The following is a 26,287-nucleotide window of genomic DNA, read 5'->3' on the forward strand; positions in this document are numbered from 1 at the left end:
GTTTTTATTCAGAAGATAAACGAGATACAATAAAGTAGCAATAATAAGAACTTAATGTATGCGTCCATCAAAATGAAAAGTGTGTGCGACTGTATCAGAGACGGGTGGGACCAGCTCCTGCAGACTGTATAGAGAAAAATGTGTGTTATTATTCAGACATAACAAAATATGTTCTGGCACTGGACAGGGATATCCACCATTTTACTGGTGTGAGATTTTCTTTTCTCACATCCTTCACAGGATGATTCCGCTGTTGCTAGGGAAAAGATAACTCTATCTTACACAAGGTAGGGAAAGACAGTGACACGCGCTATGACGTCATAATAATGGAGTGTCGATGTGACGTCATTTTATTGTTTCCGTGATGTCATACAATTGTTGTGAATGGGGAATCATCCGTCCCAACCCTAGGACTTTGAGGTTTGCCGGAAGAATAAGATCGATGTTTATTCCGACTGGAATTTGTTTATTTGTATGTATGTGAGAAAAATAATCAAACATGGGTCTGTTCCATAGACAGGGATATCTCAACCCTCGTGTAAGAGTTTGGCTGGCCAGTACTCGGCAAGCCTCGTGCTGACCAGTCAAACTCTAACACTCGGGTTGAGATATCCCTGTCCACGGAACAGACCCATGTAAGATTCTATTAATCTCACCCTAGGATTGAGACAAGCTACACGTGTTCTTTGCTAGTTCTCAACATTTGTATGACGTCATAGCAACAATACCATGACGTCACGGTAACAATACAATGACGTCACGTCGACAATTCGGCCGCATCGCATCAACATTGTCTTGCATTGATATAAAATACATAAGAGGGTAAACAGGGTAAGAGAAAAATAATCATTCACCCCCCTTGGGAGTGAGACACGGTGATCTAAACCCTCGGGGTAAGATTCTTAAGCTGTCAAACACTCGGCAAGCCTCGTGTTTGACAACTTAAGAATCTTACCCCTCGGGTTGAGATTGCCCTGTCTCATCCCAAGGGGGTGAAATATTCTATTAATCTCACCTCAAGGGGAAGATCTTTAAGTTGTCAAACACGAGGCTGTGCAGAGTGTTTGGCAAGTTAAGAATCTTTTCCCGAGGGTTGATATTCCCGATCTCACTTCAAGGGGGTAAATGAGTCTTTTTCTCTTACCCTGTTCATCCAATGTGTATCTTACATGTATATTGAACGTAATGTTAACGTCATAGGCTTAATGCATTGTTGACGTGACGTTTATATGCATTGTTGGTATGACGTCATTGTATTGTTGACGTAGAGTCATCCAATTGTTTTGAATATTTTAAATCCTCCAGTCTCAACCAACAGTGTGGATACACCTGTCCAGGGTAGGAGAAAAGGGAATCTCAACACGTGAGGGAGGTTCTTAATTAGCCAAACACGAGGCTTTTCCAAATACTGTTCATGTCATTAATTCTGCTATTGCAACTTTTCATGTAAATATTTTACTAATGTTATTTTCATTATTAATGTTGCCATTTCAAATGCTACTCGTGGCTTTTTACATATAATTGGCAATCGTTAATGAAATGTGTTATTACAACTCTTACCACAGGTGGATCAGAAGATGTTTTTGGCAGAGACGATGGTAATTGAAGTGAACGCCTCAACTTCAAGAGTTGACGAACGGTGACCTGTGAAAAAATAATGGTGTATTGTATTTAGCGTATTAAAGCTTTTACACATCTCCTTATTTGTTTAACCTCTTAAAATGAAGTATATTAGATACGTACCTTTTATTTCAATATGGGATATCAAACATAAATCTGATCACCTAGGTTAAACATTATTATCGTTAATTGAATCTTGAATTCATTGATCTGGGAGAGCCTCACTTTAATATGTTCCTAATTCTAGCCCCTTTTTATATCGCTGTGTTATGGGCCAGCTCACCTGTGATCCGTATTTGGTTTTAAATGCTGCCTCGCAGTCTGTGTCCGACCAGTCCTCAGTGGCAATCGTGTTTACGCCGACTCTTGCACATATTCCGTCCGGACAATCCCTGAGCCGCTGTGATGTGGTTGAGAACGAACTAGTGGTCATTATCTTCACAAACAGAACGCTGATTGTTGTAATAAAAAAAAAAAAAAACAGTGTAAATGTATGCTTAGGTAAAATATATAAAGTAATGTGATAAAAGTCAGTATAATTGTACGTGGCAGTACAACAGCATAAATGTGCGTACTGATAAAACAGTATGATTTTATGTGGTGGGGATACAGTATAAATGTATGTGGTGATAAAATAATATAAAGTCGTCGTATATCCAGTATGAATGCATAACGTGGTAAACAGTATAGATGTTTGTTATGGAAAACAGTTTAAAGGTACGTTGTGGTACACAGGATAAAGGTACGATGTGGTAAACAGTACAAAGGTTCGATGTTGTAACCAATATAAAGGTACGTTGTGGTACACAGTATAATGTTTGTTGTGGTACACAGTATAATGTATGTTGTGGTAAACAGTATAATGTTTGTTGTGATAAACAGTATAATTAATGTTGTGGTACACAGTATAATTAATGTTGTGGTACACAGTATAATGTTTGTTGTGATAAACAGTATAAATGTACGTTGTGACAAACAGTATAGATGTTTGTTGTGGTAAACAATATAAATGTATGTTGTGATAAACAGTATAAAGGTAAGTTGTGATAAACAGTATAAATGTTTGTTGTGGTACACAGTATAATGTACGTTGTTTTAAACAGTATAAATGTATGTTGTGACAAACAGTATAGATGTTTGTTGTGGTAAACAATATAAATGTATGTTGTGAAAAACAGTATAAAGATACGTTGTGATAAACAGTATAAATATTGTTGTGGTACACAGTATAATGTATTTTGTGGTAAATAGTATAAATGTTTGTTGTGGTACACAGTATAATGTATATTGTGGAAAACAGTATAAATGTATGTAGTTTCAAACAGTATAGATGTTTGTTGTGGTAAACAGTATAGATGTTTGTTGTGGAAAACAGTATAAATGTACGTTGTGGTAAACAGTATAAATGTACGTTGTGGTGAACAGTATAGATGTATGTTGTGGTAAACAGTATAAATGTACGTTGTTTTAACAGTATAGATGTGTGTTGTGGTTAACAATATAAAGGCACGTTGTGGTAAACAGTATGAAGGTATGATGTTGTAAACATTATAAAGGTACAATGTGGTAAACTGTATAACGGTACGATGTGGTAAATATTAGAAAGGTTTGTTGTGATAAACAATATAAATGTATGTTGTTTTAACAGTATAGATATTTGTCGTGTTTAACAATATAAAGGTACGTTGTGGTAAACAGCATGAAGATACGATGTGGTAAACAGGATAAAGGTACGATGTGGTAAACAGGATAAAGATACGTTGTTTTAACAGTATGAAGGTAAGATAGTGTAAACATTATAAAGGTACATTGTGGTAAACAGTTTAACGGTACGATGTGGTAAATATGAGAAAGGTATGTTGTGATAAACAATATAAATGTATGTTGTGGTAAACAGTATAAATGTACGTTGTTTAAACAGTATAGATATTTGTTGTGGTTAACAATATAAAGGTACGTTGTGGTAAACAGTATAAAGGTACGATGTTGTAAACAGAATAAAGGTTTGTTGTGGTAAACAGTTTGAATGTACGCTGTGGCAAACTGTGTAAAGATAGATCGAAATAAACAGTTTATTAATGTATGTTGTTATAAACAGTATGAATGTACGTTGTGGTAAACAGTATATAAAGGTACGATGTGGTAAACAGTATGAATGTACGATGTGGTAACCAGTGGGAATGTATGATATGGTAAACTGTATAAAGGTACGATGTGGTAAACAGTATGAATGTACGATGTGGTAACCAGTGGGAATGTATGATATGGTAAACTGTATAAAGGTACGATGTGGTAAACAGTATGAATGTACGATGTGGTAAACAATGGGAATGTACGATGTGGTAAACAGCATGAATGTACGATGTGGTAAACAGTGGGAATGTATGATGTGGCAAACAGTATGAATGTACGATGTGGTAAACAGTGGGAATGTACGATGTGGTACACAGTATGAATGTACGATGTGGTAAACAATGGGAATGTACGATGTGGTAAACAGCATGAATGTACGATGTGGTAAACAGTGGGAATGTACGATGTGGTACACAGTATGAATGTACGATGTGGTAAACAATGGGAATGTACGATGTGGTAAACAGTATGAATGTATGATGTGGTAAACAGTATAAAGGTACGATGTGGTAAACAGTATAAATGTACGATGTGGTAAACAGCATAAATGTACGATGTGGTAAACAGTATTAAGGTACGTTGTGGTAAACAGTGGGAATGTACGATGTGGTAAACAGTATGAATGTACGATGTGGTAAACAGTGGGAATGTATGATATGGTAAACTGTATAAAGGTACGATGTGGTAAACAGTATGAATGTACGATGTGGTAAACAGTGGGAATGTATGATGTGGCAAACAGTATGAATGTACGATGTGGTAAACAGTTTAAAGGTACGATGTGGTAAACAGTATGAATGTACGATGTGGTAAACAGTGGGAATGTATGATGTGGTAAACAGTATAAAGGTACGATGTGGTAAACAGTATGCATGTACGATGTGGTAAACAGTGGGAATGTATGATGTGGTAAACAGTATGAATGTATGATGTGGTAAACTGTAATAATGTACGATGTGGTAAACAGTATAAATGTACGATATGGTAAACAGTATAAAGGTTTGTTGTGGTAAACAGTTTGAATGTACGCTGTGGCAAACAGTGTAAAGATAGATCGAAATAAACAGTTTATTAATGTATGTTGTTATAAATAGTATGAATGTACGTTGTGGTAAACAGTATATAAAGGTAAGTTGTTGTAAACTGTATAAAGGTAAGATGTGGTAAACAGTATACAGTTGTTTCATGCCTTATCAGTCAACAGTCAAAATGGTTTTGACTGTTGATTGATAAGGCATGAAACAACTGTTTTGTTACTTGAACAATGAAAAACAAACAGTTCCATGTCGAATGTGATGTTTAGATCTACCGACAGACGACCGTCAACAATCCAGTACCAAAAACGCTTGATCGTCGGGGTGCTTGTAATTATAGGTGCGTTCGATTACCTAACACGTGACAAGTCAACAGTTTCACGTGAACAGTTAACAGTTTCGCGTGACCAGTCAACAGTTTCACGTGACCAGTCAACAGTTCTACGGTGACCAGTCAACAGTTTTACGGTGGCACCCATTAGCTATAGTTCATTTGGTGAATTGTCTGGGAAACAGTCGAAATTGATTAATATGCATTTATATAGCGAGTCAGGTAACAATATAAATTAATATGATGTGGTAAACAGTATATATAAGGGATGGGGAAAGTTAAATACAAATATTTGTGGAAGCAACCATACACAATATACACGTGTACGCAGTAGTACCGTGTCCGTCCTGTCCTATTATAAAACTTATAAAAGTCATAATAGTAATATAAAGTTTTAACCAAATAAGTTTCGGCTAACCAGGAGCCGCGGTAGTTATATTTGATAACCGAACGGATAATAAAACACGTTGCGCACATGTACACTTGCGAACGAATGTTCATGTCAAATTTCAAAAGTATCCGAAAAACAATTCTCTTATGAAATGCATGGAAACCAATCTGGCAGAAGGGTAAGCATCAGAAAAAGAATCAGCAAGGAAGATAATAACAGAGGCCGTTACAGAAGTCACTATTCGTAGCAATGACCCTGGAGAATTATGTCCCAAACGTAAAATTGTAAAATAAGATGATATCTCATATTACATCGTTATGGTAAGATCTGAGGGGTCCAGTTTCGATACTTTATCATAAGTATAAGGTATAGCAGAATAAGGTTGAGTAGGTTTCTTCTGCATTCTCTCCAAGCGTTATAAAAAATAGATATAAATATACAACATTTGATATAGCGCCCTATCTAGCTAACATAAGCCACCCTAAAGCGCTTTACAGTACATAGATATACAATTTTATACAGTCAATACGATTAGCATATATATTAATCAATACCATATTGAGGAATTCGCAGGAGCTGTCTTATCAGGCGCTAACTACTAGTCCTATGCCATATCATTCATAGTGCCACCTCACTTGATGTCTGTGTGTGTGCTAGAGATGTATTGTGTTCTGTTTGTAGTGGAACCGTGCTTCCAACGGTATCATTCATAGTGCCACCTCACTTGAATGCTACAGCACAGATACCGCAACACCCAACCCAGACCAATTTATACTACATATGGGTTGTTGAAGTTGTGTTTCACTGTATACTTTTCATTTGGGGAATAAATGACTTATAAATTGACTGACAGAGATAACATGTTCTTTAGTCCTTACATCTCACCTTACTTGAAATACCTTGCAAAATGTATTAATAATGTGTAAATAATGTGTACAGATACGTCATCAAACTTCATCTTATGTTGATACTGGAAACTCACTATTATTCGTGGGGCGCTAATTTTCGTGGAATTCATGAATAGAAATAACCGACAACTAAAGAGTTCCAATTGATGTGCATTATGATGATAATCTTCACAGATAAAACAACCCACCTTTTAACACGGATGACATTTTTACTGAAACCCATAATGCAATATTACACAGTGGCTAAAACAGCATCCGGAATCGGGATGCGGACCGGAATGGTCTATATATAACATCACAACATCAATTATATATATTTTATTTGTATTTTTACTTGTCAGCATTAGTATGTCCACGAATTCAAGTATCCACTGAATAGATTAATTTCTATAAATCAACGAAATGGAGAGCTGACGAAAATAAATTAATCTAAAACATGTTGTCATACATTTTTAATAAAGTTCTCACTTTATTTCGTATGTATTTATGAAGAAAAGAAATGTCAAAAGAGTTTCTTAGTACTTCCCCCTTTAGAAATACATCAGGGGAAGGCTCTTATATTTATGTATATTGGTAAATATTAAGCAGACGTATGTATATATATTTCTAGGGGAGATGACAATAGGTGACATTTGTATAAAAGTACAAACCCTGCGTCGTCATCGAGAAAATATTTTGTGCCCGTAGTGTCCGACTTTAACGCAGCCAGGCTTGTTACAGAAGATGCAGCCTTCCGTGCTGGGGTGTTAGTGCTCAGCCTGAATGTCACGTCCTTTGGAACACATATGCCCACAACGACATTTTTTCCTCTGTGGATTACAAAAGAATATTTATCTTCACTTTATAAGAATGTAAATCAATAAAATTTGTAAATACCATCTGAAATATGGAGGAAACATACATTCTTGTCATTATTTTGAGTATTTGGTGTTTTGCTAACAACCATGAATATTCAAAACAATTAGCATATACAATGTAACACATTTTGATCAGTCAAGAGCAATTCTCAAGAGGAACAAAAGACAAAATGTAAACGGCATGCATTCGTTTTTTGTCGAATCCTGTCCTGAAAATGTAACTTTCAAATGGAAAAACTCATAATTTTGACATGCAAACGGAAGTGCCTTTTCAGCAGTTTTTATTATTATTTTTGTGACGCTTCATACGTACTTCTGCATTCCAAGCCCCGTTAAAGAAAAGGTCGTTGGAAGTTCGGAATTGAACTTGACTAAGTACGTGTAGGATTCTCCTAAAATCACATTGAATGCTCCCGTTGAACCTGATGAGTCTGACGTAATTCTGTTGTTTGTGACGTCATCAGATCTCATCATTGTCATAGCCTCATCCTTTCTGCCTCTAATGACAACCTGGAAACCAAAGAACATGTAAGCTGTATTTTATTTAAAGGTGTGCATGTGTAGTCAATATCACTCCATTAAATGCAATATCTATCTATTTCAACATGTAGCATTGAGACACACACTCTGGTTAAAACCGTTGAAATCGGCATACCACTCTCAAAACAAACGAATAACAATCCCCATTGGAATAAATAACTGGCTAAACAGAGGTTATATACTGCTAGGGTCTGCAATGATCACGAACAACAGGCAAGACAAAGAATATATAAAGATGGTTATTTTTGTATTATGTACACGGAGACAGGGATTTACAAAGGACTGCTACTGTAATCTGTTATATATAAAACTAAACTGAACGTATAAAACTTATACAGTTGAGTTCTCAAGGTTGAATTTGCCAGGGCATGCTTTCCATTTCGACGCACTAATGCTGTTACATGTATGTTTTTGTTTTTGCGTTGTTGTTTTGTTTGTTTGTTGTTGGGTTTTTTTATTTGACAAATGCATCCAATATCTTAATTTACCGTTCACATTATTCAAGAATACATTAAATATTTATTACTAAGCTCTCACCTGGGCAAACGATTCATCACAAACTGCCATTTTCCAAGAATCCACTACTGCACAGTTAGGTGTCATGTGAAATTTAAGCGGGCGTACAACACTTGCTCCTGGTATTGACGTGACATCGCCATCTTCGTCGTAAAATATGTCAACCTTAACAGCATCTACACTTTCCGATATGTCTGTCGTCGTTTGAATGACTCTGTTGCCCTCAGAGTCCTTTAACAAACCGAAGCACATTTCAAAAAAGAAAATACTCGTGTGATTGAGATAGCGTGAAAAAATAGCAAATCACATAAGGGAGTTTAATTTCACGTTTTTAGTGAAAAATCGTATTCAAACAATATTGTTTTTCAAGGAATATGTGTTTACATATTGTATCACAATTTCAGAGGATTTAAGGGCAAGCTTAAGAACTTTTTAATGCATTCTTTCCCCGGTAATTGCATGGCAAAATATTATTGATTTATAAAACGTCACCTTACATACCTAATTTACAACAGTTGATGTCACAATATTAAATGTAGGCCCTATACTTTCATTTTCCTTCCAGGTTAAATTTCTTAATCGTGTATCTTATTAATATAAAGTGAACGTTTGGTAATTAATCAAAGATAGAAAACACAAACATATAGCTGTATTGCTATACAATGATGATGTCACCGGGAAATTTTTGCCACAGTTTAATTTTCACCTTCCTTTTTAAGGGCGAATTCCTCATGAAAGTGAATATAAGTACACAGCAAGAAATATGCACGTAGTCGTAGTCGTTTTTGAAGGCGAAACTAACCATTGGCGAATATACAAATGAAAGATTTTCACTGTGAAGGGCGAATACAGCAATGCATTTAGAATAATCTACTTTGTATTCAGGTCCTAACTATGCTTTGTATTATGCTTTACCGAACTCTACATATGTTTACTTTTTACACAATAATAAGTGAAACTTGTTTCCGATTTATCCACAACTTTAGAATACTTAGCGCTATATATGTTGCTTCTTTAGACAACTAAACAATTAATGGTCTAACATTTTTATATAGGCTACCAAAATTGAAAACTAGTTAAGAAGGTTTCCGGCTCTAAATTTCAATTTCAATTTCTACATCACACCATCAACAACAAGACTATTTCTATATACCAAAGGATATGAATGCTTATATAGATAAGTAAGATAACTAGTAAATGATACAGATATAAATTCATATCAAAATAACGTTGAAAGTGCTCTGATTGAACATGTCTTAACTTTTTTTCAGCTATATATCCTGAAAATCATAACGTGAATATGATTCTGAAATTAGCTCGGATCAGGTAGCTGTACAAACAAAGGCGTATACAGAATATTACAGAAAAAATAGATTTTTAAGCAGTGCATCAGTTGTAACATTTTGTATTGCCGATGGCATCATGAAATGTATACGGACCTTTGTGAAAATCCATGTGTAAATAAAGCGATGTTTTCAGAGAGTGTCAACAAATAAGATTTCAGAAAAGGCCAGTGAGTGACCTTATAAGGTATGTACAGATTCAAATCACCATCGTGCAAACATACCCCACATTTGGATGAATTCAATGCATGCTAATGAGTAACAACAAACGGATGAATTATATCATTGCCCTGCTTTTAAAGCATGTTCAAAATAATAGTTCAATAGAATAAATGTCTTATATAAGGTATGCTACAACACGCCTGATAACCAAATCGCTTACGTCATCGAAACCGAAGCCGATGTTCCTGAATGTGTTCCTTGGAGACCTGAGCCTTGACAGTTTTTCTGAGAAGGACACTGCGCCAGTAGAGTAGGATGCCGTGCTGTTAAAACCGTCGAACCATACATTATCCACCAGAACAGGTCCGGCCCCGAGTACCAAACCACGACGAGGCAAGTCCCTGGAGAGCAAAAGTATAAACACGGGAATATATTTTTTAAAGATTAAAGCTGGAAGCTATACACAGATTTCAGGACCATTGTCAAATATAAATAATATCCACACTGCAATCAGTTTAAAGAATCACAAAGCGTTCTACACGCGAGTATTTTCGCTTTTACTGTAAGTCGTATGACGACGGATGGAATCGACCATTAGATAAAATTCATACTTTAATAATAAACAAATAAATGTATGATGTTATTAAAGAAAACAAAGTGAAGATTGTTTTTTAAACAATAATCGCACTGTCTTTCGCTATTGAACTTTAGGATGACAGCAACTCTCGGCAACATTATTGAATTAGAGAAAACGCATTGTTGATATTTTTTTATATGGGTGCTCTTACGGTTCTTCCAAATCTGGTAACGATCTGTCTAGCTGTTCCGATGGTGTCCCTTTGTTATCAGAATCTCCTATAATCACTGAGTTTATCACAGACTGACCGGAACTAAATCTGAAGAAATACATGTACTTACATTTTAACAAAATGCTTAAAATACCAGCTAAGGTTTAATTTTTCTGATTCGACAGATGGGCATTCCCTAATATGGGCTTTGACTTAAAACAAAAGTGGTAGACATCGTCACAAACCGATATATCAGCGATGTTATAAGTCACATGGATTCACTGTATCTGTCAAGATACGTCATAAATATCGTCACAACAAAGGACTATGCGTCTCAATATGACATCTCAGTGCATAAAACACCATCATAAAAATGTGTCTCTAGCATATGAAAGTGACGTGTCCTCTATAAGTCATCTAAACAAATAAAGTGTAAGCAAAACCGTTCCAAACTTAATATGTTCATAGCCGGCAAGTTCAAAGGATACGTACGTTAATTTCAAGACAAAAACTTCCATTTTGTACAACTGTTTTCGTATTCTACTAAACATATGTATACAATATATCCATACTTTACCTTCTCAGCGTCAAACCAATTGGACTGTCAGAAAACCTTCAAGAAATATGGAAAACTTGAAGCAAAATCAGCAACATAATATGGACTGTATGGACATTACGAACATCACATATTGACACATTTATAAAGTTTGTGTTTGTGAATCTTGAGTTATTAAGACTTTATTCCATGTTTTAAACTCTCTGTTATATAGTTCTAACTTCCTGTTATATAGTTCTAACTTCATGTTATATAGTTCTAACTTCCTGTTATATCGTTCTAACTTCATGTTATATAGTTCTAACTTCCTGTTATATAGTTCTAACTTCATGTTATATAGTTCTAACTTCATGTTATATAGTTCTAACTTCATGTTATATAGTTCTAACTTCCTGTTATATAGTTCTAACTTGCTGTTATATAGTTTTAACTTCCTGTTATATAGTTCTAACTTTATATTATATAGTTCTAACTTCCTGTTATATCGTTCTAACTTCATGTTATAAGTTTTAACACCATGTTATAAATTTCTTACTCCCTGCTCTTAATTTCTAACTCCCCGTTATTAATTTCTAACTCCCTGTTATTAAGTTCTAACTCATTGCTAGTAAGTGCTATTTACTAGTACTCTGTTGTCTTCACCCCCGTTTATGAAGGCCTTAATCTCTTAATATTTTAGAAAATGTTGTTGTTGTTTTTTTAAATAAATTACTTCATGTAACTGCCTGCTAATGTATCAAAGACACAAAAATAAATATTTTACTCAACACTTTATTATACGACGACCGTATGATATTCAGGGTGATTTCTTTAAGGTTACTTACGACGAGTCTTTCACTTGTATAAGCCCTCCTCGTAACACAGCGTTTCTTTTACAGTTCTTATATGCTGTTAACATAAACCATAAGTGTTTCACCAAAATATAGTGGCATGCATTTAATACATCTTGATGATCCTTTTGTTTTACAGTTGTTTCGCAGACTTAATCATTACCTGGTTTAACAATGTCTCGCAGATTCAATTCAAGTATCTATGTGTAAAACAGTTGTGTTGTTCGTGAACTAATAAAATCACTGTGTATAAAAATTGGTTTCTTTAATTCTAATTTTGGCTTCAATAAGATCATAACACTCTATAAGCAATATTTGATATGGCCTCTCTTGCCTAGATATTCCAGAAAATCCCAACTTTTCTGATTCAGGTTAATTTGACATTTTTCCTCCAATGACAACAACTAAAATACTTTATCCAAACGGCATTTCTTCGTACTTTGTCATCGTTCTTAACAGATAAACTAATTGTAGTATGTTTATCGGTGTTTTTACGACTTGACAACAGTGAAGAAATTAATACCATTCAACCTTCTAAAAGCTTTATACGACTCATTTACCTTACAACGCTTTACACAATTAACCTCAAAAACCTTTATACCATCCAATAACATGCTATTGAAATTATTAAATTAATTATATTATACTGAAATGTTTTACTGTTTTTTAAATTGACATTACTTCCAGAACTAAATACAGTTCAACCTCCTAAAAAGCTTTATACATTTCAACCACTCTACAAAAGTTCAGGGGAATCATCAACCTGAAAACCTTTATAAAATCAACCATTGTACACATATTTAGGTAAATGAACCTCCCTATAAATATTTAGGTTGATGAACCTCATGACGTCATGAGAAAATAATACACTTCCTTGTGTACTATGAATATGGACCTATTAATTTTGCTCATTGATATGTGCCTTTTGATTTTATTTCGACTATCCCAGTTCACTCTTTGAGTGCTGTGACTTGGGTTTGACATAGATTACCATCACGAGTGTTGTCGACGAAGCATACGTTAACAAGCCTTATAATGTCAAAACACTTGTTTTAGTCTCTCTTTGAGTGCTGTGACTTGGGTTTGACATATATTAACAACACGAGTGTTGCCGAAGAACCATACGTTAACAAGCCTTATAATGTCAAAGCACCTGTTTTAGTCTCTCTTTACTTTTTCTATGGTCTCCGTGTAAACATTTATTTGCATAGTTTGCCCTAGTTTCACTAATTTTGAATTACGCTTTTCCCCTCAGTATGCTCGGTAATCAAGACAGTTTATGAAAGATAGTGAACGACCATCTTTGAAGTAACATTGCTATGAACGTACAGACCACCTGTCGTTACATTGATACACAATTAATATCTAACTTATGCCTACCTGTAATTCGGCTAAACTCCACGAGTTTCAACTCAGATTCGTCGTCCAGAGGATCCACCAGTGGTTCGTACTGGTTATTGTTACTTAATTCGGTACCGTCCTGGTCCAGTCGCTGTTCAAACCTCAAACCGTCCTAAGATATAAAAAAAAAAAAAAAAAAAAAAAAATATTGTATTTACTTTTTTTTATTAACCTTCCTCTTCATATCTGTCTACAAAATCTATGTCTTATAAAGAATATACCATATTGATTCTTTTTGCGTTTAACAATATAACCATACAAATCTACTCAACTGCATGTGCATGATTAGATATGAATATGAAGTCAGAGAGATTTCTTTGTGAGATATATGACATGTCCTTTTCCAGATATCCCGTTTAATTTGGTTAAAGAGATATCTCATAAGTTTTATGAAATATTGGATGTAATCGCAAGAAGTCTTGTTTTTCAAATGTAACATGATATGTTATATCTTTCATAAAAATAACAAGCGTACATCGCAAAGTAAACGAGATTGATTATAGAATGTTTTAGATAATTTATAAATCGTTATTACTTATTGTTTATCTTTATTTCCATCGTAAAAGGTATATAATAAAGTAAAGATACCAGTAAAGACTAGTATAGACATGTATTATCAATTCAGATTCTTGTATTGCTATTAAAAGTTTAGATGACTTGCCATTTTTACAAATTGGTAAAAACATGTAACAAATTAGTCCATGCACTAAACCTCAATGTAACACATTTTCTGACGTACAATACTCAACACATAACTACATATTTTGTACAAAACACAAACACATGATGAACACTTCAGATCCACAGATAAAACACATTAGTATACATTTGCTACAGAAACGAAACACAGTATACATAACACAACCTTATATTTTTTGTAGTAAAACACGGCATATTACTTAACAGGTTATACAAGATCATTCAACATGACTTTATTCTTATTTTAAAAAACGCAGCACGTGACTTTCAACTTTATATAGAAAAACAGATATATCATTTCATACTTCATACAGAAATATAATACAATATTTAACAAATCATACACATAGCACATTACTTACACTCACACAAAAACACGACATTATTTTATAATTCATAGAGAAAAACAACATTACTTCCTAATGAAACACAACAAAACCTGTTTTACTTTATTCAGAAACACCTTTATGCTTCAAGGATTGATAAACGCAATTGTTCAGGTAATATATACGGTATTAACGGAAAACCGTCTTGGTCATCAATTTGAAAAACCTTTATCTTTGCATATTTTCTTCATGGGCGAATAAATCCTAAGAATACTCACCAGTCTGTTGGAGTGTGCCACATTGTTACTGAACTTGGTGACGGCAGTATGTCTGGCCTCGCCGTACTGCATATAACCCTTCCCATTGGATAGTCCCATTGGCTCCTCTGGGAACACATACCATATTCCATGTCCCTGAAACACGTATATTTAACGGAATGTAAAATACTTAAAAATTGCCGTTTTGAAAATGGTTTTGGATTTTTGAAAATGCGAAAGCACTTAATTGGTTCGTTGAGCCAATTTGCAAAGACACATGCTGTTTTCAAAATCATAGAAATGCGCTTTATATAATTTACGAAATCCAAATCATTATAGAAATGGCATTTTCGTTCTGCCATTTAACTTTACAGGTCGATATTAGCATAGAACTGGTTCATACTTTGCCGCCGGCTGCAACGTTATTCTCAAGCACAGTCAGAGGGTTGGTGATCCAGAATGTTGATGGCTTCCTGTAAAAAAAACGGCAATAGTTTGTTATCACTCTTTTCTCGGAAAAGTTACATACAAATCATCAACATTTAAGTTACGCTATAGCAAAGGGTTTTGTTTTCTTCCTCATAATCATATCAGGAACGGACGTGTTTTCCTATCCATATTCTAGTAATTTCACGAATTACGTTGACTGTAAAATAAGAAAACGATAACAGCTTAGTAGACGTGAGGTTTTTTTTTTTTTTCATTTCCTTAAATCTATGACTTAGGTTAATTACATGTTGTCAGTGGGTATAAGGTCGCCAAACAGTTGTGCTGCTCCAAGGTTGCCTGTTATTGTTGTCCATTTCTCCCCGCCATCCTCCAGGAAAAACCCGTGACCGATGCTGTCGAAGCAGACATTATCCATCACCTAAAACATATTATCCATCGTATACACCAGATCAGTATCGTCCAAACAATTACGTTAGTAATTAATTTAGAAAGGATATTTAATTACTCTCAATATAATTAGGGAGCAGGGTTAATTCCTTTAGCCCTTTCTTTTTTGGTGACATCAAGAGGGATTTGTTTATCATAACACAGTGTGACGCGTAGACTGCGATATGCAATGGGAAAACTTTATAAAAACAACAGTGATATACAGTACGTATCAAGCGGCATTGTTTACCATATCAATGAGTTGACGTATGCTCAGCGACACCTACTGAGTTTTGCTTACCTTTACTAGTGCAGTTTGACGCGATCAGTCGTACCTGTTGTGATTATTTTACCGTAGGTGTGTAAACCATGGCAACTGCCTTAAATTGTTTATAATTCCTTAAGCTTTACATTTTCGAACACAGAGACACCTCGCGGGCAAACACTTGTATTTGCAGCGTATGAAGCAACACGGTCACACTTTGTGGAGGTGTTATGAGCAGATTGGATTGTGACGTGAAGAGAGACGCTGGGTGGGAGTTGCATTTCCTTACCTGAACCCCGTGGGTGCCGTGTACGGTGACACATCTGGCGTACGATTGGTGGATTGCGTTCCCACGGGCGTATGTAGTGGAGGGGTAGAGATTCAGATCCTTCACATCTTCACAGAGATGCCAGTGTATTGGGTATTTCCCTACAACAGAAACGCTGCTTTACCAAAACAGTAGGGACCGACATTCATTTTGGATTTGTAAGACAATTGTCATCAAATCTACTAATTTAAATTAAAAGCGGAGTCTGAATTTAAATATTACAATACCTTCGGATTTAGACTGTCCCATATGTGTGAGTTCCGCGCCCTCAATGTGGAAGTCCTTAAATCCCTTCAAAACCTAAAAGCAGAATTATTTCTTATAAGTTAAGAAGCCTTTTGACTTTGGGATCCCTGTCCCACAATACTGTAGTTTTTCATATATACAGTAACCTTCCCTCCTTAACTTTTGTTTGGATATAGCTGTAGCACAATTGGACCCGGACCACTCCCGTGGACTAGGTAGCTCAGTCGGTTAGAGCAATATTATAACAATCTGAAGTATGATTTGTTTTTTTAGAAATGATTTATCAAAAGTTAAGCCGGAAAATTATTTCCAAACTTGAGTTACAGTTTTTGGCAGTGGCACGGGCATCCTTAAGGTAATATTGTGAAAAGCTCGTCAGTTAGCGAACATTTTCTACTTTATATATATGTAATGAATCAAAAATGAGACCAAAATACTAGGATCGCTTTAATGCGTTGAATTGCTTATTCACGTATTTAATTTGGCATGCCTTCTATACTTATTTACCTTGATATGACCGCCGAATTCATCTGCAAAGTTTTCCATTACACCTTCAATCACCACATTCCTGGTCAGGACAGCAACCTCAGCTCGCATGTCCACGTTCTTGTAAATTTCTCCGTAGTGTGTAAATTTCGGCGCAACTATCAACAAGTTTTAAATTGATATTCATGAACTTTTAAAGCACTGTTTTAAAACGAGGAAGCAGTTGCATTGTCTAACATTACAAAAAATGTGAAAATGGTTCTGTTCATTACAAAATTACAAAATGGATTCATTTACAAAAAGGGTATCTACAGATCACCGGTTTATCCAAATAATGAATTTCAAAACTAGATATTTCGTAGATGTATATATAATGGTATATGCAAATATATTCTATAATACAATTACATATATATATTGATATAAATATATTGAGTTAATACAATTTACGTCCGACATTTAGATGGAAACTAAGGCAGACAATTACGCAGGATCCTTAGGTACATTCTACGTAGGGAGACAGATTTACTGCTATTGCACTCCTTACAATCGGTCTTGAGACGGTTCCTATTACATACACTAACTGTACACTCTAACCTAGTTAGTGTGACCTACTTATGGTCAATGATGACCTGATTACTGTAACATATACTGTATACACTTAACTAGGTACTGTGACCTACTTACGGTCGATCCTGACATGTTTACTGTTACAGATACTGTATACACAGGAATAGTTACTGTGACCTACTAACGGTCGATCCTGACCTGGTTACTGACATACATACTGTATACACTGAACTAGTAACTGTGACCTTCTTACGGTCAATGTTGACCTGATTACTGTTAAAGATACTGTATACACTTAACTAGTTACTGTGACCTTCTTACGGTCAATGATGACCTGATTACTGTTACAGATACTGTATACACTTAACTAGTTACTGTGACCTACGTACGGTCGATCCTGACATGTTTACTGTTACAGATACTGTATACACAGGAATAGTTACTGTGACCTACTTACGGTCAATGTTGACATGGTAACGGTTACATATACTGTATACACTTTACTAGTTACTGTGACCTACTTACGGTCAATGTTGACCTGTTTACTGTTACAGATACTGTTCACACTGAACTAGTTACTGTGACCTACTGAACTGGTTACTGTTACAGTGGGACCTGGTTACTAGTTTATGTGACCTACTTACAGTTGGTGTTGACCTGGTCATTGACACAGTTACTATATACCATGAGCTAGTTACTGTGACCTACTTATTGTCAATCCTGACCTTGTTATTGACATAGTTACTAGGATCACTGAGCTAGTTTCTGTGACCTACTTACGGTCGATCGTGACCTAGTTATTGACACAGATACTGTATACCCTCGAACTAGTTACTTTTACCTACCTATGGTCGATCTTGACCTTGTTACTGACACAGATACTGTATGACTGACCTAGTTACTGTGACCTACTTACGGTCGATTCTGATCTGGTTACTAAGACAACCGTCACAGTCCATCACTTTGCCGACTTCCACCTGCTTCCAGTCGTAGTCAGTTGACGTTATAATGATGCGGTCCCCTGTAGAATACAATCATATAATAATAAAACCTCGTTATACTGCCACCATTTGTCCAGGGAAATTTTGGCAGTATCAAGGAATGCTTTATAGACAGGGATCTTGAAATTCGTTGACGTTTAACATTGTGGCAAAGAAACGAAGGGCATAAATAGTAATTAACTTGGCACGAGAGAAAACTTATTATACTTTACCAGAAAGGCAAACTATTTCATTGAGATGAGGTTTTGTCTCGAAAAGACATTAAAACTATCATATCACGGTCGGAATGTTTATTTCAGCGTCATCTTTCGAATTGTTCGTTTTGATAGGGAAATAGTCGTGAAACTATAGAACGGTAAATTGAGTTATATACCTTGAAAAATAGTATGTTCGTGCTGTTTTCCCTTTATATAAGGACAGATACGCAAAAGTGTAATATTTAGATGGTATGGTTCTAATAGACTGATCGATGCAATATGAGTATTTTACAAAAGGTGAGATGTTTGCTGTATATAAAGCAGTATTTATCCGAGTGCCGTTTTTTTTTTTTTTCAAAATATTCAATACAAACGGATAGCATTTGACAAAATATCATAACTTTCAGTGCAAAAACTATATTACTTTATACAAGGTGGTTTTTGACAAAAAAGCAGTTATTTTGTTCAGTTGGCGACTCTAAGTTTCCTTGCGTTTATAAACCATGGGCACTAAAAGGAAAGGAAAAAACTTCTAAAGCAAGTATGTGTCTTGCGTAAAGCGTTGTTTTCTTACTTGAGACGGGCATATTGATGATGATAAAACACTGTTATCGCACAAAACCCTTTTGAAAATAGTATACCTGTTTTCCAGGAAGTAACGTCATCTATGACACTGATGGTTGGGCAAGACTTTGCTATGTGAGTGACCTGGAACTCGACAAATGATTTGCCGTGACCTCGGGAACTGGTGTAGCTAAACACGAAGTATTTGAGTCCGTGTTCCTCGGAAATGTACGAGGCTGTAGAAGTCTGGTGTATACCTCCCACTTTGTAGGGTTCGAATCCTTCCACGATGTTAGAAGGGTCACCTGGGGAAAAGAATACACAGGGACTTATAATAAACTGAAAGTAGAATTTGAGGCTTTTGAAACTCAAGCAGTCTGACACATCGCGCCATTTTGTCTGGCCATGTATGAATGCACGTAATATGCTATTTGTATGAGGGTTTTTTTCCAAATTCACGACAACTATTTCATTGAGAATAGGTACGAAAGCAGACAGCAGAAGTCTATAAGATACCTTTGGTTAGGATCATGGCGAACCCATCGTAGAACACGAGGTCCCGGATCTGACTCTTTCCTGTGACGTCTCCGTACCCAAGCGTTTCCAAGGCGTCATAGAAGCGCGACCTGTTCAGGGCATTCTCCCGGTCTACTATAAACTTGCGCACAGCGATAGACAATACGTTCCCATCCGGAACCGCTGCAATAATATACAATATATTTGTTGTTTATTTGAAACAACACTTTGGCAAATAATATATATGTAAAACAAGAGATGTTGTAAAAGTATTTTCTTCAGTTTCTTTTTTCGATCGATTTGCACAATACTTCCTAATATATAACCGTTTTATTAGTCTGTGTACATAGGCCCTGATAACCCTAAATAATGTTTGTGTCGACGGATTTGTATGTTGACGGGTCGTTATTTGTGTGCGCATGGGCTGTGATTACCCTAAATAATTGTTTTGCTGACGGGTCGTGATAACCAAAAATACTTTTCTGTGTTGACGGGTCATGGTAACCCCAAAAGATATTGCTGTGTTGACAGGTCGTGACAACCCTACATACATTTATATGTTGACGTGTCATGATAACCCTAAATACGTTTCTTCTAAATGGTACTGACCAACTTCAACAATTTGAAGATTCTGTGTTGACGGGTCGTGATAACCCTTAATATATTTTTTGTGTAAACGGTTCTTGATAAACCAAAATGCATGTATGCGTTGATGGGTCGTGGAAGGACTATGCTAACATTCTGTGATGAAGGGTGGTAAGGATCTCACCGTCCACGTAATCTACGAACGCGTCGGTAACTTTTTCCACCATTTTTGGATTGGAGGAACCCAGATGGAAGACTCCCTGTTCCCTGTCCTCTGTTCCGGTGGTTGGATTGTAAGACTTTACAATCAGGCCCTTCAAACTGTCCTCCTTGTCAATCTGTGGACAAACTTTGAGTTGCCAATCTGTTGACAAATATCGACTTGGCAATATGTTAACAAAAAAGCCGCATGATAACCTAATTTCTAAAGTCGGTTTCACAATCTGGTAACAAAAGACGACTTTGTAATCCTTTAACAAAAGTTGACCTGGCAATTTGTTTACAGGCGTCGACTTAGTAGCATGTCATCAAAAGTCAACTTGTAGACCTGTTATCAAAAGTCGTTTTTAGCACAAGTTGACTTGGCAATCTGTTAATAAAAGTCGACTTGGCAAAATGTTTACAATATCTACTTGCGAATCTGTTTTTAAAAACGTCGGCTTTGTTATCTGTTAACAAAACCCGGATTGTTGATTTGTTAACAATCATTGACGCCACAAATTGTTAACAAAAGTCTGTTTGATTAGAATGGAATTTGATTAGAATACCCTAGGGTATGCCAGATTGCACGCAGAGAGAAACAATACTATGACGTCATGGGAACAAAAATATATGACGTCGAAATCAGTCCTTGACGGGAGAGGGTATGTAAAAATCGGTATAACATAAAGATTACAACTGCTGAAAACTGTTGTTTTTAAGCATAATATTAGAATGATGAGAAGAAAAAGAACCATCCCCTACCCTGAGGGTGTAACAGATAAATCACCAAACCCGAGGGGTGATTTATTTCGTTGTCTAACCCAAGGCTCTGGCGAAGGAAAGACATTATCACCCAAAAGGTTAGAAATTTCTCTGTCATTGGCCATTACCGTATCTCTAGCGGTAAATGCTGCATCGGGCAGTTTCTCCAACGTGCTGGCAATTTTCGTCCATGGCAGCTTATCTTGTCCATGGATCTCCAAAATTCCGCCTGTGTCGACTCCAATAAACTTCTGTCCGAATCCGGGGACAGAGTAGGTATCAGTGACGTTTCCTGGAGAAATACAAATATTTCCAGTCATAATAAACACAATGTCATACAGGTTTACAAAGTGTGTATCTCATATCCATTTTAATCACAAAAACAGAATGGAAATAATCTAACAAACGTAGTATATAAAATAAATATATATAAAGGATTATTGTATTATTTGCACACAAATATATTAACAAACAAAGGTTATTGAAGTAAAGATCAATAATATGGCTCTCCAACTTAACATTTATTCAAGGAGCGAAATTAATCCTGTATTTTATGAAATTACATGATATATTGTACATGTATATCATGTAAGCTAAATAATTCATAAAATATATATTATCTTGAAATAATAATAAACCCTTTTATAAGAGTTTGGTTGTCCAGTACTTGGCGAAGCCTCATCCCAGACAGCCAATCGGGAACCGTCGGTAATTTCCGTAAACGAGAAACGAGAAAATACGAGATTACGGAAAGTGTCGACGGTTCCTGATTGGCCGGACATTGAAACTCTTACACACAAATTAAACCGGTCGGTGCCAATGTGCCGATATACAGAGAGGCAGAAGGGAATACGCGAAGTACAATAAATTCAATATTTCTTAAATGATATCAAAGATTATAAGTTTAATATCCTAAACTACTACAACTTTTCTTCACTCGGTACGTCCATTATACAAACGTAAATGCGTGGTTAAAAGGGCGGTTATACCGAACTTCATCGTCTACTAACCGAGTAGTTGGATCTTGGCTTTCCCTGTGTAGCGACAGAGCTCGGATCCGATGTCCATTCGTCCGCCATCGATATGGATGTAGTGTGTCCGGAGAATGAGGTCACTGTCAGGAGCAAACACTAATCGACCACCAGATCCTATTGTTATACTGTTTAAGTCCACTCCGGGGCTTTCGTCCAGTAAAATAGGTGTGCTTATTGTGACGTCATCTCCATCCTCCGGGATCTACACAAGAAATGTGGAAAATATTACATACTGTACGACCATATCATCGCTAACAAATAGTTCCCAAGATTACAAATGTCTTTAACATTAAACGTGCAATGTAAATATTGATCAGGTGTAATTTTTTGTAATTAAATTTGATACATTTTTCTTCTTAAAACATTTTCACCTGGTACTCGTTTGTTAAGTCTATATCATCAAAGCCATTTTTTACAATGATTGCTGAACGGACTTATCTGCTCAAACCACCATTCTTGTGGCTCGCTGAAATAATGCATTAAAAAGGGAAAGTTATAGCTAGTGTGGACATTGAAAACGGCATTAGGTTTCAAGTATTTTAAAAGTTCCTCAAAATGATATAAAATATGTGTAATTTGAATAATTTATCACCGGAAAAAGGAATTGTGACTGAGCACAAAATCAGAATCTGAACATGAGAACGGTTTCATATATACATGTACAATGTATGTACCCTGAACAGTATTTGATTGCAATTACTTTCCTGTGGTGTAGTTCTTGCCGTTATTGGTATATACATGTTTATTATACATTTACTTCTTTTTTACACTATATAAAAGCAGAAAATAGAAATACTATTCAATATAATCTCTTCCAAGAAACTATTTACCAGGTAAATAGTCATTAGAGCTATTTACCGGGAATGAGCCATTTAACATGCATTCAAATTTTCGCGGAATTTTTGGCTTCGTTCATTCTGATTGGACATGAAATAAAATGAAATAAGTATGCTGTTGGTAACATATAAAAAACAGTTATTTCATGGGTATTTAGGGGGAAAGCACTTTTACTGTCCTCAGGGAAATAGTGAATGTCTCGGGGGACAATAAAAGTGCTATTTCCCGCACACCCATACAATACATGTAGCTGTGTAAAATACACTTTTTGTTGGTTGCTACATGTATATATCGAAGGGCTGTTCAACGGAAACATGAATGCTCCTCAAATATTTGTCATTTAATTTAATATTACCACTGAAAAGGTGACATCCTCCAATTTGAAGAGCTGTCTGTGCGTGTATAGTTATAAACTATATACATTTCCAAAAAATAACATTACGAATACGAATAATTGAAGTACTGTAGATGCAAAATTCTACACAAAGTAAATATGTCAGTACACCATATGGCTATTTCGACTATATATGATTCATGAGTAGTACTAAAGATCAAAAGAATAAATAAAAACAAACTTATGGAAGGAAGTGTTTCAAAACATATGTAGAACACAGTGAAGCGGGGAAGGTACATGTACATATCAAACCCTAAATAAGGTCATACTTTACGGCATTGGCTACAACATATAAGTTATACTTAAGTTAGTATTTCAGTTAAACTAAGCCAGAATAAATCAAAGCTGCAGGTTTAGAAGGCTACGGTTAACCTTGAGGGCTGATGGTTCACAAGCAGAATAAATCACCTTGTTACATGTATGTAAAATAATTAATAGATAAACGAAAAGGTGAAGCACTTATTTGAAAAAAATGATTGTACATGTAGACACAGAAAACCAAACAAGGTCAACATTTCAGTTCACCGTATGGCCATTTCGTCCAAATAAATTCTAGCTGCAAAGTTACGGCGCTGACCGCTAGTACGTGTAGCAGTGACAGGGACATTCGAAACACGACAAAACACCTACATTATATTTGATTTTTTTTTATTGTAAATGCATTGAGCCAAACAAAGTTAACATTTAACTGGGCCAAATATTAAAACAAAATGGATAAAAAAATGATGAATGGGTAAAAATTGGTGATATTGCAGGTGGGATAACTGTAAAACAAAATGGCGCATGCGGGAAGCGGAAAGAGTCCAATAGTACAACACTGTAATGTATGGATCGATTTGTTTCAAAAGCTAAAAAAAAAATACAGAAAAAATAAAAACACAAGTAATTGGATAGAGAATAGCAACAACAATATTGTACTTACTCCATCTTCCCAGGTGGAAGATTCTGACCATTTCTTCAACCCCGAGTCCGAGTGCGGACAATTCGCACTGGTCATCGAAATAACCAGCAAAGCCAGCAAGCACCGCACGAACAACATCATCATCTCTAGTGATGGACTGAAAGTGACCAAATGCGCGTCAGTATCGAAATGCGCTAGATATATATGTCTGTGTCATCTTCGGTTGAAATGAATATATTGTTTATCTTGAATTTAATTCATATATTTATCTTACATCTTGAATCGAATAATCTTGTTAGTTCGTTTGGCCTGAAGTGGTCTACCCCGGACCAGCTGGCTCGCCACCCACTCAGGAGACAGCTTGTAAAGTACACGAGGCCTAGGGACTCTCTTACAGCAAGTTCAAGTTCAGGTTCTATGTTACCTAGAGTCTTTCGACTCATACGGTTTCAAAAATGAGATATTTACATTATGTATATACAATTACAATACCACATCAGCACTATACAGTACGGAGAGTGTAACCAATGAAGTAAATCGGTTTCTTCTTGAATTGGCCGCTTAGTTTAAACTTATTATATTGTACAGATTCAAAGAGATTGAACAGCAAATTATTTTAACTTAACTTTATTGGCCTCGTTTATGTTTTGCCAAACTGACAAGTCCTTTTGTTTCATTTGCATTAAATAATTCTATCATTTTTTAACATAGTTGGCTTTTTTATATAGAAATGTTTCAAAAATTTGACACGCAAATCAGAATAGCATGGATCGATATTTCAACAAAGAACGAAACTCATATTTAATATCATGTAAATTACATACAGTACACACTAGTTCTACGTTCAGTATTTGGATATCTACCTATTTAGATAGTAAATATTGTAAGTTCTTTCAAATATTTTCTTGTTAAAAGGTTCTATAGTAACATTGTAAATCAAACTGGTTATAAAGATATGCATAGATATATCCCTTTGAATATGTTCTTACTTTTTCTTTGCCTTCTTGTCTATATATATATACATTGTATATCAATAAGTCTTTCTCTGATAACATTATAATACATACATGTATCAGCATTTGTTTCTATTTCCCATATGGAGCCAAGGCCAATTCTATATAAAATATTGTTTTATTAAAAAAAACAGTTATCCTTATTCTTTAACAAATCTTTATAACATGCTGCAAAATATAATTACAAGTATTAGTCCCTAGTATTTTAATCCACTATTAAATCATTCTCAATTTTCTTACCAATGTGAATGGATATATCCTAAGTTCTGAATAAACCATAAATTATACGTTTTTTTCTTCTTACGCCCAGCAGTCGTTTACAAAATAAATTCTGATTTTTTTTAGTATTTTGACATACAGTCATAACTGAAAACAACGCCTTTTTACCCTGATCTGCATTCTTGTTGTGTTTTTCTAGAGGTTAAATTTTGATTTCTTTTGCAATTTCTAGTTGACAACCATTTTATTTCAAATTTTCATTATTTCTCAAAATAACCCCATTTTGAAACACAAAAACTGTCTTTTATTAGCATTGACTGTTAGATCCCACTTTTTTGTGTGCAATTCTAAAGAATTTAACATATCTTGCAGACCCTCTCACCCTATTACCTGACCTGCGAACATCAAAAGGAACACATTCAGTGTTTGAATTTCTATCGACTGACAGTTGTCAATTAAAAAGTGCATTTCGCAATCATTAGCATATAATGAAAACAATAATGGTGATAAAATTTCACCTTGAAACAATCCATTTTCGCAATTAAAATAACTCGATAATGAACCATTATATTTAACACAACATCTAACTCTACTATACAA

General features: G+C 35.3%; 2 protein-coding genes across 3 annotated transcripts; both read right to left on the reverse strand.

Moving 5' to 3' along the window:
* Positions 1-2: 2 nt before the first annotated feature.
* LOC110456168 (transmembrane protein 2-like) lies at positions 3-19,363 on the reverse strand. Of its 2 annotated transcripts, XM_021506739.1 has the most exons (19): positions 19,303-19,363; positions 18,380-18,484; positions 16,915-17,051; positions 16,389-16,461; positions 16,123-16,262; positions 15,427-15,560; positions 15,096-15,165; positions 14,714-14,848; positions 13,390-13,522; positions 12,004-12,067; positions 11,201-11,236; positions 10,624-10,731; positions 10,056-10,236; positions 8,352-8,561; positions 7,588-7,784; positions 7,068-7,226; positions 1,904-2,072; positions 1,561-1,644; positions 3-124 (listed from the first exon to the last, which is right to left on the reverse strand). In XM_021506739.1, the coding sequence occupies exons 2-19, from the start codon at positions 18,420-18,422 to the stop codon at positions 95-97; spliced, it is 2,103 nt and encodes a 700-aa protein (XP_021362414.1). In that variant the 5' UTR covers positions 18,423-18,484; positions 19,303-19,363; the 3' UTR covers positions 3-94. The 2 variants fall into 2 exon arrangements, with proteins under 2 accessions (XP_021362414.1, XP_021362415.1); XM_021506740.1 differs by lacking the exon at positions 10,624-10,731.
* Positions 19,140-24,551, reverse strand: LOC110456160 (transmembrane protein 2-like). The gene is made up of 7 exons (XM_021506732.1): positions 24,477-24,551; positions 22,300-22,525; positions 21,381-21,581; positions 20,511-20,690; positions 19,742-19,924; positions 19,303-19,530; positions 19,140-19,171 (listed from the first exon to the last, which is right to left on the reverse strand). Exons 1-7 carry the CDS (start codon positions 24,549-24,551, stop codon positions 19,140-19,142), a joined length of 1,125 nt encoding a protein of 374 aa, XP_021362407.1.
* Between the last annotated feature and the right edge of the window lie 1,736 nt (positions 24,552-26,287).

The sequence above is a fragment of the Mizuhopecten yessoensis genome, unplaced genomic scaffold (genome assembly GCF_002113885.1).
Source record: "Mizuhopecten yessoensis strain PY_sf001 unplaced genomic scaffold, ASM211388v2 scaffold8537, whole genome shotgun sequence".
NCBI classification, from domain to species: Eukaryota; Metazoa; Mollusca; class Bivalvia; order Pectinida; family Pectinidae; genus Mizuhopecten; species Mizuhopecten yessoensis.

What these genes read in the sequence shown, in the direction of transcription:
- LOC110456160 (XM_021506732.1), bottom strand. Translation starts at nt 24,551, where the DNA reads ATGACCAGTGCGAATTGTCCGCACTCGGACTCGGGGTTGAAGAAATGG. An exon ending in CGCCATGATCCTAACCAAAG is followed by an intron (nt 19,531 to 19,741) that starts GTATCTTATAGA and finishes TCTTTTCCCCAG; the next exon opens with GTGACCCTTCTAACATCGTG. An exon ending in CGTTACTTCCTGGAAAACAG is followed by an intron (nt 19,172 to 19,302) that starts GTATACTATTTT and finishes CTTTCCTTTTAG; the next exon opens with TGCCCATGGTTTATAAACGC.
- LOC110456168 (XM_021506739.1), bottom strand. Translation starts at nt 18,422, where the DNA reads ATGGACTGTGACGGTTGTCTTAGTAACCAGATCAGAATCGACC. An exon ending in GTGATGAATCGTTTGCCCAG is followed by an intron (nt 7,785 to 8,351) that starts GTGAGAGCTTAG and finishes TTTGGTTTCCAG; the next exon opens with GTTGTCATTAGAGGCAGAAA. An exon ending in TTTCTCGATGACGACGCAGG is followed by an intron (nt 2,073 to 7,067) that starts GTTTGTACTTTT and finishes TACAACAATCAG; the next exon opens with CGTTCTGTTTGTGAAGATAA.